At 52.5% G+C, this 14,093-nt stretch overlaps 1 protein-coding gene across 1 annotated transcript in view; it reads left to right on the top strand.

Annotated features, from left to right (window-relative positions):
• LOC135283899 (centrosome-associated protein CEP250-like) overlaps positions 1-14,093 on the top strand; it is a 181,896-nt gene that overhangs the window by 55,537 nt on the left and 112,266 nt on the right. The window contains exons 33-39 of the mRNA XM_064395048.1: positions 8,417-8,497; positions 8,582-8,683; positions 8,932-9,036; positions 9,855-9,977; positions 10,918-11,030; positions 12,005-12,070; positions 12,763-12,814. Coding sequence (XP_064251118.1) covers positions 8,417-8,497; positions 8,582-8,683; positions 8,932-9,036; positions 9,855-9,977; positions 10,918-11,030; positions 12,005-12,070; positions 12,763-12,814 — 642 coding nt within the window. The remainder of the gene's footprint in view (positions 1-8,416; positions 8,498-8,581; positions 8,684-8,931; positions 9,037-9,854; positions 9,978-10,917; positions 11,031-12,004; positions 12,071-12,762; positions 12,815-14,093) is intronic.

The following is a 14,093-nucleotide window of genomic DNA, read 5'->3' as shown; positions in this document are numbered from 1 at the left end:
AGGGCACGGGGAGCAGGGGGACAAGAGACTGGCTGTCTGCTGGGTCTGCACCTGCTCCCTGCGGGTCTCTGGCCAAGCAGGTGACCCTCCTGCTGCCCCGTTCTGAGCTGGCTGAGCTGACCCAGACGGGGCAGCCCCGGGGCCTGGGGGCTCAGCCTTGCCTCTCCCCCCAGGCCCTGCCACCTCTCGGCATCACCGGCCAGGCACAGCCCCCCGACACGTCTCCAGGGCACCAGGGCTCCTCCAGCCACTCCAGCCCCGGGAGACTTCGACAGCCCTCAAGTAGCTGGACAGGACTGGGAACCCAGTGCTCCACCAGGGACGTCGTCTCAGCAGAGAGTAAACTCTGGGACAATTGTTGTCTGAGAAATAACATTTTCATTGTATTACGTTAATAAAAAACCTTCTGAAAGACACACACAGCCTTTTCCCATTGCCTCTGAAAACACTGGGATAAATCAAAGTGTCCTACACTATTTTTACTATTAGTTATCAGGCATTACTTTATTCCCAGCTCTGGGGTACATAGGAATAGCTCCACTCAGAATGCACACCCACTCTCTAAATTTTTCACTATGTATTTTCAGCAAAACAAGTTAATGCTCATTGCCTGTAAATTACATATTTCTCTTCATTCATTAATCTCCTATCATCCATTTGTTATTGATTTCTCAGTTCTCATGCTGCTGCCAGATGAACAATTGCTTGCTCCTGGCGGGCTCCACACTATGCTCATTTTGCCAAGTCCATGGAACCACACCATCAAAAGCAGGATAAACTTTTACCAAGAGGGGAGTCAATCTACAGCCCATCGATCTAAGCTTTCACTAATTAAATACCCAGCCAGCTATACCAACTTTTCTCCTCATTTGCAAAGAAGCACCATTTCACCACGTGGTCAGGTATGACTGTGGGTTCACCGACCACCCGAGACTGCCAAGGAGACTCCCAGGGCAGAAGAGTGCATGTGCTGAGGGGAGGGAATGTATAGTCATGTCTTGGGGGAAATTATTGCCATATGTATGTTTCTTCTGAGAATAGTTATGAATATGATGACAAATACAGTATTTCAGCAGGGGCTTTTCCTGTACACAGCATGTACTCTCTGTGCAGCCATCCCCCATACATCTGGCTTTGCAGTAAAGAATGCCTAATCCCTAATATGAAATTCAAGTCTTTATTTCTTTCTGGTTGTGATAACAATGTTAATTGGTCCACTTTTAATTTAATTAGTCCAGATATTGTTTTCAGTACATTAAGAGTGGAATTCTCCTTGTTCGTTTCTTCTTTACCTCTGGTTTCCACACCTTGTCCTCACACTCTACAAATTCTGTATTCCTGGTGTCCAGTTCTTAGCCCCATTTCTCTATCCCAATCTTTTTTCACTGAATCACGTCAAGTTCATTTAGCAAAACTTAAAAGTTCAGTTATTTTCCCAAATAATGTTCCACTAACAGCAGTTTGAATAAAATCTTGCTACATGCTTCAGTAGAAAACTGCACTGCTTATGATTAAGTGAAGCCATTATTAACAGAGTTAACGAAAACAAATAACTGGAATAGCGAATTAAAAAGTTATATCATTTCCAACAATTCCCCCTTTTGAAACTACTCTTAATTATTTCATTTAGGATTACTTCCATTAAATCATTGGATATTTAGAAAGACTTAAGACACTAAAATGCAATAATTCCTATTAAACTACTTAGTAAAACTTTTTGGCAAAACTTATACTATTTTAGATCCAGGGCCATTCAATTTTGCCAGCATTTTGTCTTGGGTTTGTTATTCTGGGGTTACATTTGAAAGGTCACACATTTTGGTACAGCAACTATTGGGATGCTTTTCTCTGCCAGCCCTTTAGCAGCTTTATCTGCCAGTCGGTTTCCTACACTAACTGATGTATTTCCTAATGGATGAGCTTTACAATGCATGAGAGCCACTTGGGCTGGTACCTGAACACATTCTAGTAATTGTCTGGTAATGTCTCCACCTTTGACAGAGGATCCTTGTGCTGAAAGGAGCCCTCCTTTGTTCCAGAGAGCTCCGTGGGCAGGTACTGCTCCAAAGGCACGGTTAGCATTAGCCCATGTGTTCCCATTCTTCCCCTGAGACAATTCCAGGCTGCCATAGGCGGAGCAGCTCAGCCCTGTGTGCAGAGGTGGTAAGAGGTAATGGGACGGCTTGGATTGGGCCCTACTGCACAGCCAAACTTCTGCTTTCCTTTGCTCACAAAGCTGCTCCCACCTGTGGACAATTGTGAGGCCGGATCTTCTACCTGAGGATCTCCTCTGCTGGAGTGAAGCTGCTCAGTCGTTGGAACACAGGCATGTTGTGAGGCTTCTTGACTTTCTGGTACAGATTCCAGGGTGCAAGGCAAAGGAGTTGTTTGCAGTTCCCCATCATCCTGCTCCAACAAGACAACTTGATACTTCAGCATTCGACTTGGGGGTCACCAGTGGCCTCCTTTGTGTTCTAGAACAGAGAGGACCAAGGGGGGAACATGAGCAGTCATTATCTGGCCCATGGTCCATTCGGGGCTTCTTGGATTAAAGCGCAGCTCCTGCTCCAAGTCAAAGGCAGTTAAGGGACATCCCTTAACTTACACTGTCCACTTGTTTGGAAAAATATCTTATGGCCCTTTTCCATGTGCATAACCTCTGAGCTAACACCCGTAGTGCAACACGTCAGTGCTCATGAACAATCTGCTCAAGAGGCTTGCTCAAGTCAGGTAATGCCTGTGCAGGGCTGACATCAGAGCTCTCTTGGGGTCTCTGAAAGCCTCTGGCATTCTGGGGTCCACTGTAGCACCTCCTTGGTGTAGCACCTCCTTGGGCGATTCTCAGGGTCTCATATAAAGGTCTTACCTATACGCCAGAATTAAAAATCCTGAGCCCACACCAACCACCCATTCCTAGAAATATTCCTAACTTGCAAACAGACCTTGGCTCTGGAGTTTCACAAATCCCCTCCACCCTTTTGGTTGCAAGGCTTTGCTGTCCCTGGGAAATGAGCCTCAGGTAGGTTTGGCATTAGGGCACTTCTTTGACACTTTGGGCCTTCTTCTTGGATACCCTGTAACTGGCTTGTCTCAGAATGTTCAGGAAACTTAAGAGTCATTTCAATGCATCCAGCATGAGTTCCATTAGCAATTAAAGTATCACCTGCATACTGCAGCAAAGGGGTATCTGCATTCTCCTTTTCCCATTCTGAAGTGACTGCCAGAGCCCTGGCCAGCTCTTAGAACTCCAGCACCCCACCAGCAATAGGGATCTGCCTGGGTATGGGGATTTACCAGAGACAGAACCTTTACAGCCACTTGCTCTAAGATGCCAGATAGAAGCCACATCAGGAACCAGGAAGAGGAGAAAGCTGTCTGTCTAGATGTTCCACAAGGAACAGCTTATTCCAGGAGAAAGGAGCTCACACAAAGAGCCCCAGGCACTCCTGTGCAAGGGGCTTTGTACAGATACAAATCAGGGGGTGGATACAAACAGCAAACCAATAGGGAATCCTCAGGGGAGGAGTGAGGGGATTACATCAAGCATCTGGGGCCAGTTGGGGTAGGAGGGTGGAGAGGATGGCTCACATGTGCAATGGGGCTTCCAGAAGTAGGGGGATTCCAAAGGGATGTTGCGAACAGGGATTGGCCTGAGAGTTAAGGGGCAGAGAAGGTTCAGGAATAAGGGGCTCGGTTGCCTTGACAGGCAGGGAAAGAGCTGGAACAAGGGGTGGAGAATGACATGAGGGACAGCTTTGAGGGAGAGTAAAACCCAGGAGTAAACCATCTCAGGGAGAACATGAGGGCACGAGGACAGAACGATGCACTTAAAAAGGAATCAATAAGATAAATTCAAAGCGCAACACCATCCCTCCAATTCTTTTGTCAATTGGTTTTTGTCTTGGGGTGTGTCGTGGGTTAAGACGGAAGTGAGTTTTTTGGGAGGTTGTGGTCAAACCAATCAGTGCTTGGATTTGAATATTGGCACCTGGTTTGGCCACCGAAGGTATGGACTGCCTCTGAGAACACAGGGGGTTAAAAGCAAGAACTGCCAGGAGAACTCTCTCTTAGTTTCAGTCTGTAAAGGAGCTCAGAGCTCCCCTGCCCAGCCGGGGCTGGCTGGGGGAGGGAAGCCATGCGGCCGGGTGAGGTAGGCCGGAGCCTCGGGCAGAGGAGGGGAGTGAAGGCCTTGCAAGATGGAAGGGTGGAGGAGACTGAGAAGCATCGGGCCCCCCTCCTACCCCACGGGAGACAGAGAGAGAGAGAGCCAGTGCCTGTGCTGCCTTGGAATTCAGTATCATGGACTGGCAGCACGGCCGGCCAGAAGTGGGGGATGCGGCGAGAGAAGGTGCCCGGCAGCTGTGGGAGTTCTGGGCAGGCAGAGGCCCAGATTTTAACCCCTTTGTAAAATAATGGAAACCTTACAAATACTGATCCTCCTGAATGAGAATGAGAAGATAAAGGTGAAGTATGAAGAAATGGGCAAGTGTGAGGAAAGTTGGTGCACGTGAGAGATGTCAGAAGAGGTGAGAAGAATCCTAGGTGGGCAGAGATGATGGATTGGCCTTGAGCTGGACTCTTTCTTGTATGGCCATGGACAGACCCATGTTCTTCCTGTGACTCAGAGACTGTATTTAGGGGGAGGCAATGCCTTGGAGTCAAGAGTGAAGCAGTGGCGTGAACAGAGATGGCTGAGGAGGGTGTGGGATGCCCTCTGTCTCCAGGAGGGGAAGATCTCTGTTCATGAGGCCCCTCGGCCCCAGGGGTTTAAATTTGGGGGGGACTGGTGTCCTGAATTTGAGAGACTGCTGCTTTTGGAACTGAGTGGAGCATCCTTAAACGGGGAGCCCTAAAAGCAGTCCTGGCCCATGTGCAGTGGTGAGAGCCCTGGACATGGAGGGAAGAAGTCACGAGGGCCGATGTTCTCTGGGTGGTGCCACGAGTGACACGGAAACACAAGAGGTTTCAATTGTGTTTCTGGGGGAAGCCTATGGTGCAAGGGGGGACTCCTCTCTCTCTGATGGATTTGAGGGTTGATTACTTGAGGGGTGATGATGGACTGATTATGTGAGAGATCGTGATGTGGTGGAAATCTATGGTGTTATTTCATTCTGTGGAGAAAATGGAGAGGAGGAGGAGGAGGAATGGATTTGGAGGGTTTTCATTCTTAGTTTTTTGTTTGTTCCTTTTTAGATGTTGTAATTAATAAAATTAGTTTCCTTTATTCCTGAGTTGGAGCCTGCTTTGCTCTGTTCCTGATCACATCTCACAGAAGCCACCAGAGAAAGTGTATATTCATGGAGGCACGGGCACTGTGGCAGAGTCAAACCATGACAGGGTGACAGCATGATACTGTGTCTCCTATTGTCTGCTTTATGCCCAGACATGGGTCCTGTAACTTTAAGCTAGGTCTGAGAGAGGGGTGCAAAGCCAGTGGAATTCTTTTGGTGTGGTTTTCCAACATCCTCCCCCAGGCTCCCTCAGCTGTGTTGTGCAGCACAGACAGAGGGAGTACATCTCGGCTTTCAGCTGGCTTCTTGTTTCTTTGACAATGGCAGAAGTTTTTCCAGGACTGTGGCTTCTTCTCCTGGAACAGTTTTTGCTTTTCCCTGGTCTGAAGCACCAGAACATCGCCGGCAGCCCTGTGCCTTGTCCCGCAGGGGAGGCCTTGGGATGCACATCCCGGCTCTGGACTCGGGAGGAGCCGAGCCACGCCTACAGAAAGAGCTCTGAATCCACCAGCCTACCCCACAATGAGAAGGCTTGAATATCTAACATTATTCATTCTTTTTCCCATGCCTGCCTGCACACTGTGTGTTAAATAAACAGCTTTTTTCACTTTCTTCCAAAAATTTCCTTGCTGTGGGAGGGAAGGCGTGCCAAAACCTGTTTTCATTAGAGGAGATGTTTCCTCCTAACTTGTCTCAAATTGAGACATTTCTCAAATAATGTGGGGTGATTTTTGAACCCTGGAGGAAGAACAGTGCACCTCAATTGGTTTTCATGGCCCATCAAGGAACGTTCCAGAAACAAGAGTTGACTTTCAGTTTCAAGGGCAATGCAGAAAGAATCATCCTTAACATCCACAACAGTGGACTCATCAGTTTCCTTAACTGAGGTGAAGAGTGTATAAGGCCTTGCTGCCACTGGGTCTCACACCAGTCTCACACTATTTCCTTGACAGCTCTGACATCTTGTACTGGCCTGTGTTCCTTAGTGTGTGCTTCCTTTACTGGCAGGAGAGGAGTGCTATATTGTGACTCACATTCCCTTAGTGACCCATCTTCCAAAATTTAGCAATTCATTCTTCTAACCCTCTTCTACCTTCTAACTTCAAAGAATAATTGTTCTGCCTGACCAGTCTTCCATCAGGCTCCAACTGAATCCTTACTGGTTCCAGTGTCTTGATTTCCCTGGAATTCCATTGGTGCACACCAACACAGTGACAGTGTTTTCCCCCTCCTCCCACCAGGGATGTGCAGGAGGGAAATACTTGTCCAGCCTTCCCTGCTGAACATTCTGAGCATGCCCTCTCTCAGCCTCTTCCCCCACTTTTGCCATTACCACAATTCCTCCACCAGGAGTTAATAGTGTGTCTGAATGACCTTCCTATAATCCCAGGGCTCTTTGCCTTGAACTCACTGGATTAGGGCATCAGAGGATCTCCCGGAAAAATCTTTGGAGTGCACCGGAGTCCTCTCGATCCCATCAATCCATGGAGCAAAAGAAGGAGGAAAGTTCCACCTGGATCATTAGCAACTGTCACCAAAACCAGGATAGATGAAATCCTCAAAGACTATCCTTTTAGTTTTGGCAAGTTGGGCGTTACTTTATTCTCCTCAGGACGAGTGGAGCGGATAGTTCGAGCCACACACATAGAAAAAGCTTTTGACTTAGTTATCTGTTTTTTGCAAACAAAGGAATCAATGGTCATCCATTCTCAATCCCATAATTCTCTTCATTACTTTGCATCCTAACTGCTGTTGGGCTTCACCCATGGAGACTCTCTACCCTGAACTCCTGAGGAGAAAGGAGTCTGTGCCCCAACAACCCTACAGCTCAGCCAGGGGCTCACGGGGCTCCTCCTGCACCCCCAGCATGAGGAACAGCACCCCACTGCTTCCCTGGCAAAGGCTGATCCCAATGGATGCTCCAAACCAGGCCCTGGCTTTGCAGCAGTGAAGCAACTGGCTTAGGTGTAACACACATCTTCAACGGATAAAAAAGAAAGACAATGAGGCTGTACTCTCCTGGGAGACCTTGGAGCATGTTTTGGCAAATAAAAGGACTACAAAAGGGCTGGAGGTGGACTTTGCACAAGGGCCTGACATGGGAGCAGCTTCACACTGAGAGAGGGGAGAGATCGGTGGGATATTGGGAAGAAATTCTTCCCTGTGAGCGTGGTGATGCCTTGCCACAGTCTGCACCATTCCTGGAAATGTCCAAGACCAGGTTAGGTGGCACTTGCAGCAACCTGGTCTAGCGGAAAATGTTCCTTGACCTGTCCCTGACCGGGGCTGAAACGAGATGATCTTTTAGGTCCCTTCCAGCCCCAGCCATTCCAAGGCTCCATTAATCTATGACTTCATGAGTCTGGAACCCACTGGTTACCAGGAGCGGAGTGGTGCGTTGCCTGGCAACGGGTGTTGTGATGAGGAGGGCCACCAGCAACCCGGTTCCAGTCCTGCAAGGGACAAGGAAGGAGGAAGGAGCCTGCTGGCTACTCATCCTTTTCCTTATCGCATTTGCTCATTGCTTCTATCACGCCTTTTGTTTAACCCATTTGTCACCAATTTTGCTCATCCCAGACAGGCCCAACTGGGCAGGAAGGCTTGTGACAAATCAGGGACAGAGTGTGTGCAGTCATGGCAACATCCCTGGACACACTCAGCCTCTCCCAGATGCTGGATCTCGCCATTGGGACACCCCAGAAGGGATCTGTTCACTTTGCAGCCTTGAGAAAACTGCTGCAGGCTGTGCTGGAGCACCTGGACGTGCAGTACCTGACAAGTGAGGAGCCATGGCCAGGCCAGCTGAGTGGCCCCTCACTTGCTGATGTGGCCACTTACATAAAACAGATGAAGAAAGAGATGGAAGACTATAAGAAACACACGTCCAAGGTAGAGGCTCTTCCCCGCCCCTGGGCACTCCCCCAGCAGACAGCCCCTCTCTGCTTCCTCACACAGCCGTGCTTGGCTCTGCCCTCACTGCCCTGGCAGAGCCGCTGGCAGGGGCTCTTTGCTGTCTGGATGGGCTTCAGTGCTCTGGCACTGAGCCCGGCTGGGGCAGGTGGCACTGGGACTCTCCCTGCTCACCTGGCTGTGCCATGGGCTGCCCGTGGCAGGGTAGGGCTCTTTGGGGTGTTGCTTCCCAGGCCATCACCTCTGACATCCCTGATTCTTGAACTGCTTTACAGGTTCTTCGCGAGGAATTTGGTGGGATAAAGGCAGAACTCTCCCGCATATCAGAGGACATGAAGAAGTTCCAGGAGGCACAGGTGTGTGGTTCTCAAGGTCATATTTCCAACATGTCTGAGACAGAGACTGTCTACAGACAAGTCTCTGACAATGCTTTCTCCTAGACCCTGATGGTTTCCCAGCATCAGGAGGAGATTGAAAAGTTAAAGGCTGGCCAGCGTCATGTGTCGGAGGAAATGAAGAAGGTCCTGATGTCGCGGGACCAGGTGAGCTGCTGCTGGGAGCAAGTTTTGGGTCTGAGACTGCAGCCCGTACCCTCTGCCCTGCTGGTTGGAAGCTCAGCACTCTTGGCCCTGCTAGATTCATGGACCGTGCTGCCTGCAGAGCCCTGCCAGCCTGGCTGAGCTTGGCCCTGCACTGTCCCTAGTGCTTGGCAAACCACAGCAGGGCTCGAGGGCTTGCGGGTCCCCACTGACCCTCCCAGAGGCTCACTGCCACCACTGCTCTCTCCTAGGACATGACTCTCATCCAGGATCTGCGTGAGGAGGTTGACAAGATAAAGACAACACAGCTCCTCATGGAAGGAGACATAAAGAAGCTTAAGGAGTCTCTTGCCTTAGTGAGCTGTTGGGTCATGTAATCTTTGGGCTCTCATGGGGAACTTCAATGTGGCTCCACAATCAGTTTTTGGTGTCAGGGCCTCAGGCCCAGGTGGAGGACCGTGGGGCTGCCCATGCAGCTAAAGGGCCCACACTCTGGGACAACATGATGGCTGGGCCCTGACTCTACTGTCACTGTCCTTTCCAGATGAAGAAGCTGGAGGAAGACCTTAAAAAGCTGAGGGAGGATATAGCCAAGTGGAAAGAAGAGAGCAGTAAGGAGATCTCTCAGCAAATTGAGTAAGAGGACAAGAGTGGGTTTCATACCCTGGGGGGCTGCAAGGGAGCCCAGATGGTCTGGCTGCATCCTGGTTTGTGGGCACAAGGTGCCCAGCAGCCCTGCAGGGGTAACCCTGCCCTTGCCCCCATCCCGCTGGCCAGGGCTTTGCGGCAGGAGACAAAGCGTGAGCTGCAGAAGATGGGAGAGCAGCAGGAGAGGAGGAATGCCATGCTGGAGCAGATGCTGAATGAGACAGCCGACCAGCTGAATGAGCAGGTGAGGTCCTGGGGGAGCACTCCCACCACTCCTGGCACGGTCCTGTTGCAGCTCCATGCCACATCTTCCTGCTCTGTTGTGCTGTGCTGTAATCTTATGGGAGAGCCAAACTGCCCAAATTGGCCTGGACCAGTCAGTGGCATGGACAGTAATTAAAGCCTTGATGCAAATGTCCTCTTGACATGGTGGGCTCATGGCCACTGAGTCGTGTGTGTTTACCCCTGTGGAGAAAACAGACCCCCCCTTGGGTCAGCACCTTATGTTCTTTCATCCTGGGAGCAGGATCAGGAGCTGAGACAGCAAATGGAAGCCAAGTTTTTGGAGATCCAAAAAGACTTTGAGAAACTCAACTTTACATCAAAGAGCCTCCAAAAGGACTCTCAACAAAAGCAGAGGGATATTGAGGTGTGTGGCTGAAACTCACCCCATTTAGGGTCAGAGCATCCACCAGGAAGACTCCAGGTGGGGGACCACAAGGAATCTCCTGCTGACGACCTCCTCTCAGCACTGTGCTTGTTCCAAGTGCATTTCCCCGATGTTTTCTGGGTACGGGGAGAGGGGTGTGCTCCCGGCTCCTGGGGTGTGCCTCAAGAGGCAGCTCCAACCTTGCTGTGTCATGAGTTCCTTTCTGTGCTGAAAGATGCTGTTCCAGTCTCTGGAGAAGCTGCAGAAGGAGAAGGCAGATCAGCAGGACATGCTGGCAGCAATGGACATGGTACAGTCTAGAGGGGCCTCTGTACCAGCCCAGGGGCTCCCGGGCAGGGTGACAAATGCCCCTTGCCCTTGGGGGATGGGGGGCAGAACTGGTGTGGGGAGGGAGAATTTCCTGAGCTCAGGGGGTCCCTCACCCTCCAGATGGTGGGACCAAGCTCACCAGGCTGACGGGGCAAATGGGGCCACAGCAGCCTGAAAGGGCCATGCTGGCCTGGGGGAAGCACTCCTCCCTCTCCCCTCACACACGCTGGCCCTGCCTGTCCTTCCTCATCCCTTTCCCCACCGCTCTCCTGCTCTTCCCTTCTGCTAGAAGGCGGACAAAGCTGCCTTGGGCAGCAAGGTCAATTGCAGCCAGTTTGAAGAGAACATGGAGGAGCTGGATGAGAGGATGGAGGAGTTGCAGAGCCAGATTTCAGGCCAGGAGCAGCACTGGAATAAGATGCAGCAGCAGTTCAGTGATTCAATGGAGGAGAAGGTGAGGGGTACCTCATCCCCACCTTGAGGAACTGGCACCTTTGGGACTTGGCAGCCTGAGGCAGCATCCCTCTGAGGATCCCCCTCCAGGCTTTTCCCGGGAGAGCTCCATGTCACCTCCTGGGGCAGCTGGCTGAGGCTGTGCACCTGTTCACAGCTGGATCGCCTGGAGCTGAAGACTTTCCGCAAACACCTGGAGAAGTCCTGGAACAGGAACATGGAGGCTCTCGAGAATAGGTTGAGGCGTGAAAACGCCGCTGGGATTAAGAAGTGAGTGTGATGGAGACACTGATGGCTTTGGGGACAGTGATGGTCCCATTCCCTCCAGCTCTCCCACACACTGCCCCTCTGGTCCCCTGCCACGGCACCAATTCTGCTGCTAAATGAACCTCAGAGATGCAGATGAAGCAGCTGCACCTTCTGCTTCCACCAGCAGCAGGTTGCACACAGGCAAGGAAGAACAAGGAGAGGGCACCTGCAGGACAGAGCCCTCCCAAAGCAAAATGGGGCTGTGGGTGCAAAGGCTCCCAGAAGCCAGGCTGGGAGAGGGCAACTGCTCCTCCCAGGCAGGGCTGTGACACGCCGTGTCCCAGAGCTGGATCATGCCCTGCCCTCCTGCCATGCACACAGGGGACTTTGGTGCCCGAGAGGGGCTGCAAGCGCTGCAGGGGCTGCTTGGGATGGTGACATGGGTGCCTGTGGCCTTCCCCTGGCCTCAGCCAGCACCCTGGGGATGGGGAGAAAGAGGCTCAAGAGCCCACAGTTCAGCCTGCAAATGCCGTGACCCTGTGCCGTGAGCTGCCCAGCGCCTGGCTGCTGCCCGCCAGCTGCTGCCTGTGTGCTGCAGGGCTGTGGCCCCAGGAGCTCAGCCAGCCCTCTTCCCTCACCCTCCTCAGGCAGCTGCCAGTGCCTTTCACGTGCCTGTCCTGTGACCGCATGCTCACCGTGCAGGTTCCTGGCCAGTGAGTAGCACCAGGGCATGGGGGCAGCGGGGCTGGCATGGGGGAGATGGGTGCCAGCAGTGACCCTGCTGGGCACAGGGGTGCCAGTGTCTGCTGGGGAGGGGCTGATGTGGGGGCCCCCTCTGCAGCCCTGCCCATCAGCAGGGGCTGTGGGCACTCATCCCAAGGGCTACAGGCAGCGGGATGCCATGGGGTACAATCCCATGGGTTTGTGGGTGCCGCCTCTAACAGGAACAGGTTCTTGGTCCCCTGTCACACCCCTGTGACTCCTGCCCTCCCCAGGTATCCCGAGACACTGCCGTATTTGCAGCCAATGCCCCCCAGCAAGGAGCCACAGCACAGCCAAAGGTAAGGGCCCTGAGGACACATCCCTGGCTCCTGGGGTGCAGCGTAGCCCTGCCACAGCAAGGAGGGCTCTGCACCTGGCCTGGGGGAGAGGAGCCTGGCGGGGCTGGGCAGAGCCAGGGAGCAGAAGGCAGCTGTGGAGGGCCAGTGCTTGCCCCAGGCCTGGGGGGTATTGCATTCCTTGCCTTGCCTGCCCTGTCTCACCCACATCTCTGTCCCAAGGTTGCTGAAAGCACATCTGATGAGCTGTGTCTGTTTTCAATTTGAGCTCACGCTTGGTGGGGAGTTGTATGCCTCCTGTGAAAGGAGTTCCCAAAAACCAAGCTCTGCAGCAGGGACCGACCAGCTCCTGCCAGCTGGTGTCCTGTGCACAGGGACCTGCCACGGCCATGGGCAGCACACCTGGCCGTGGGGACAGAGCCAGCAGATCCAGCCGGGTGGATGGGCTGGGGGCTCCTGCAGCAGGTGGACAGGAGCTGTCAGGGACAGGCCCCTGCAGGCAGCACTGCCAGTCCCCTCCCTGGCACAGCAGGGTGGTGCCCAGGGTGCCACAGGGCTGGGCACTGAGGATCCTCTGCCCCATCCCACAGGAGGCCAGTGGTCCGTGGCGGTGGCTCCCATGTGCCACAGAGCTCTGGCAACCATCAGAGCAGCAGTTTCAAACTGCCACCTGTTCAGGATTCTCCCCGTACGAGTGCATTTCTGCAGGGACTCGTGACCCGCCCCAACAAGGTAGGGATGATGAAGGTGAGGACATGGCACGTGTACTGGGGGCGGGCCGGGCGATGCTGAGGATCCTGGGTGAATTTGTGCCTTCAGTTTCCTCGGGCACAGCTGCTTTGGGAGGGTTGCTAGGGAATGCTGGACTGGACCCTGCCTTTCAGCCAGCTGCTCTCTCCTTCCCAGCCCAGAGTGACCCAGCTGCTGGGCAGGGGTGGACACATGCCGAGGGGCCGCAATGACCAGCTTCCTGTGGTGACCAGGACACTGGATGAGCCAGGTGTGGCCCTGTCAGGGCACGGGGAGCAGGGGGACAAGAGACTGGCTGTCTGCTGGGTCTGCACCTGCTCCCTGCGGGTCTCTGGCCAAGCAGGTGACCCTCCTGCTGCCCCGTTCTGAGCTGGCTGAGCTGACCCAGACGGGGCAGCCCTGGGGCCTGGGGGCTCAGCCTTGCCTCTCCCCCCAGGCCCTGCCACCTCTCGGCATCACCGGCCAGGCACAGCCCCCCGACACGTCTCCAGGGCACCAGGGCTCCTCCAGCCACTCCAGCCCCGGGAGACTTCGACAGCCCTCAAGTAGCTGGACAGGACTGGGAACCCAGTGCTCCACCAGGGACGTCGTCTCAGCAGAGAGTAAACTCTGGGACAATTGTTGTCTGAGAAATAACATTTTCATTGTATTACGTTAATAAAAAACCTTCTGAAAGACACACACAGCCTTTCCCCATTGCCTCTGAAAACACTGGGATAAATCAAAGTGTCCTACACTATTTTTACTATTAGTTATCAGGCATTACTTTATTCCCAGCTCTGGGGTACATAGGAATAGCTCCACTCAGAATGCACACCCACTCTCTAAATTTTTCACTATGTATTTTCAGCAAAACAAGTTAATGCTCATTGCCTGTAAATTACATATTTCTCTTCATTCATTAATCTCCTATCATCCATTTGTTATTGATTTCTCAGTTCTCATGCTGCTGCCAGATGAACAATTGCTTGCTCCTGGCGGGCTCCACACTATGCTCATTTTGCCAAGTCCATGGAACCACACCATCAAAAGCAGGATAAACTTTTACCAAGAGGGGAGTCAATCTACAGCCCATCGATCTAAGCTTTCACTAATTAAATACCCAGCCAGCTATACCAACTTTTCTCCTCATTTGCAAAGAAGCACCATTTCACCACGTGGTCAGGTATGACTGTGGGTTCACCGACCACCCGAGACTGCCAAGGAGACTCCCAGGGCAGAAGAGTGCATGTGCTGAGGGGAGGGAATGTATAGTCATGTCTTGGGGGAAATTATT

Source organism: Passer domesticus, chromosome 19 (genome assembly GCF_036417665.1).
Source record: "Passer domesticus isolate bPasDom1 chromosome 19, bPasDom1.hap1, whole genome shotgun sequence".
Taxonomy (NCBI): domain Eukaryota; kingdom Metazoa; phylum Chordata; class Aves; order Passeriformes; family Passeridae; genus Passer; species Passer domesticus.
The sequence above is the reverse complement of the archived record's forward strand: the minus strand, read 5'-3'. Positions and strand labels throughout refer to the sequence as shown.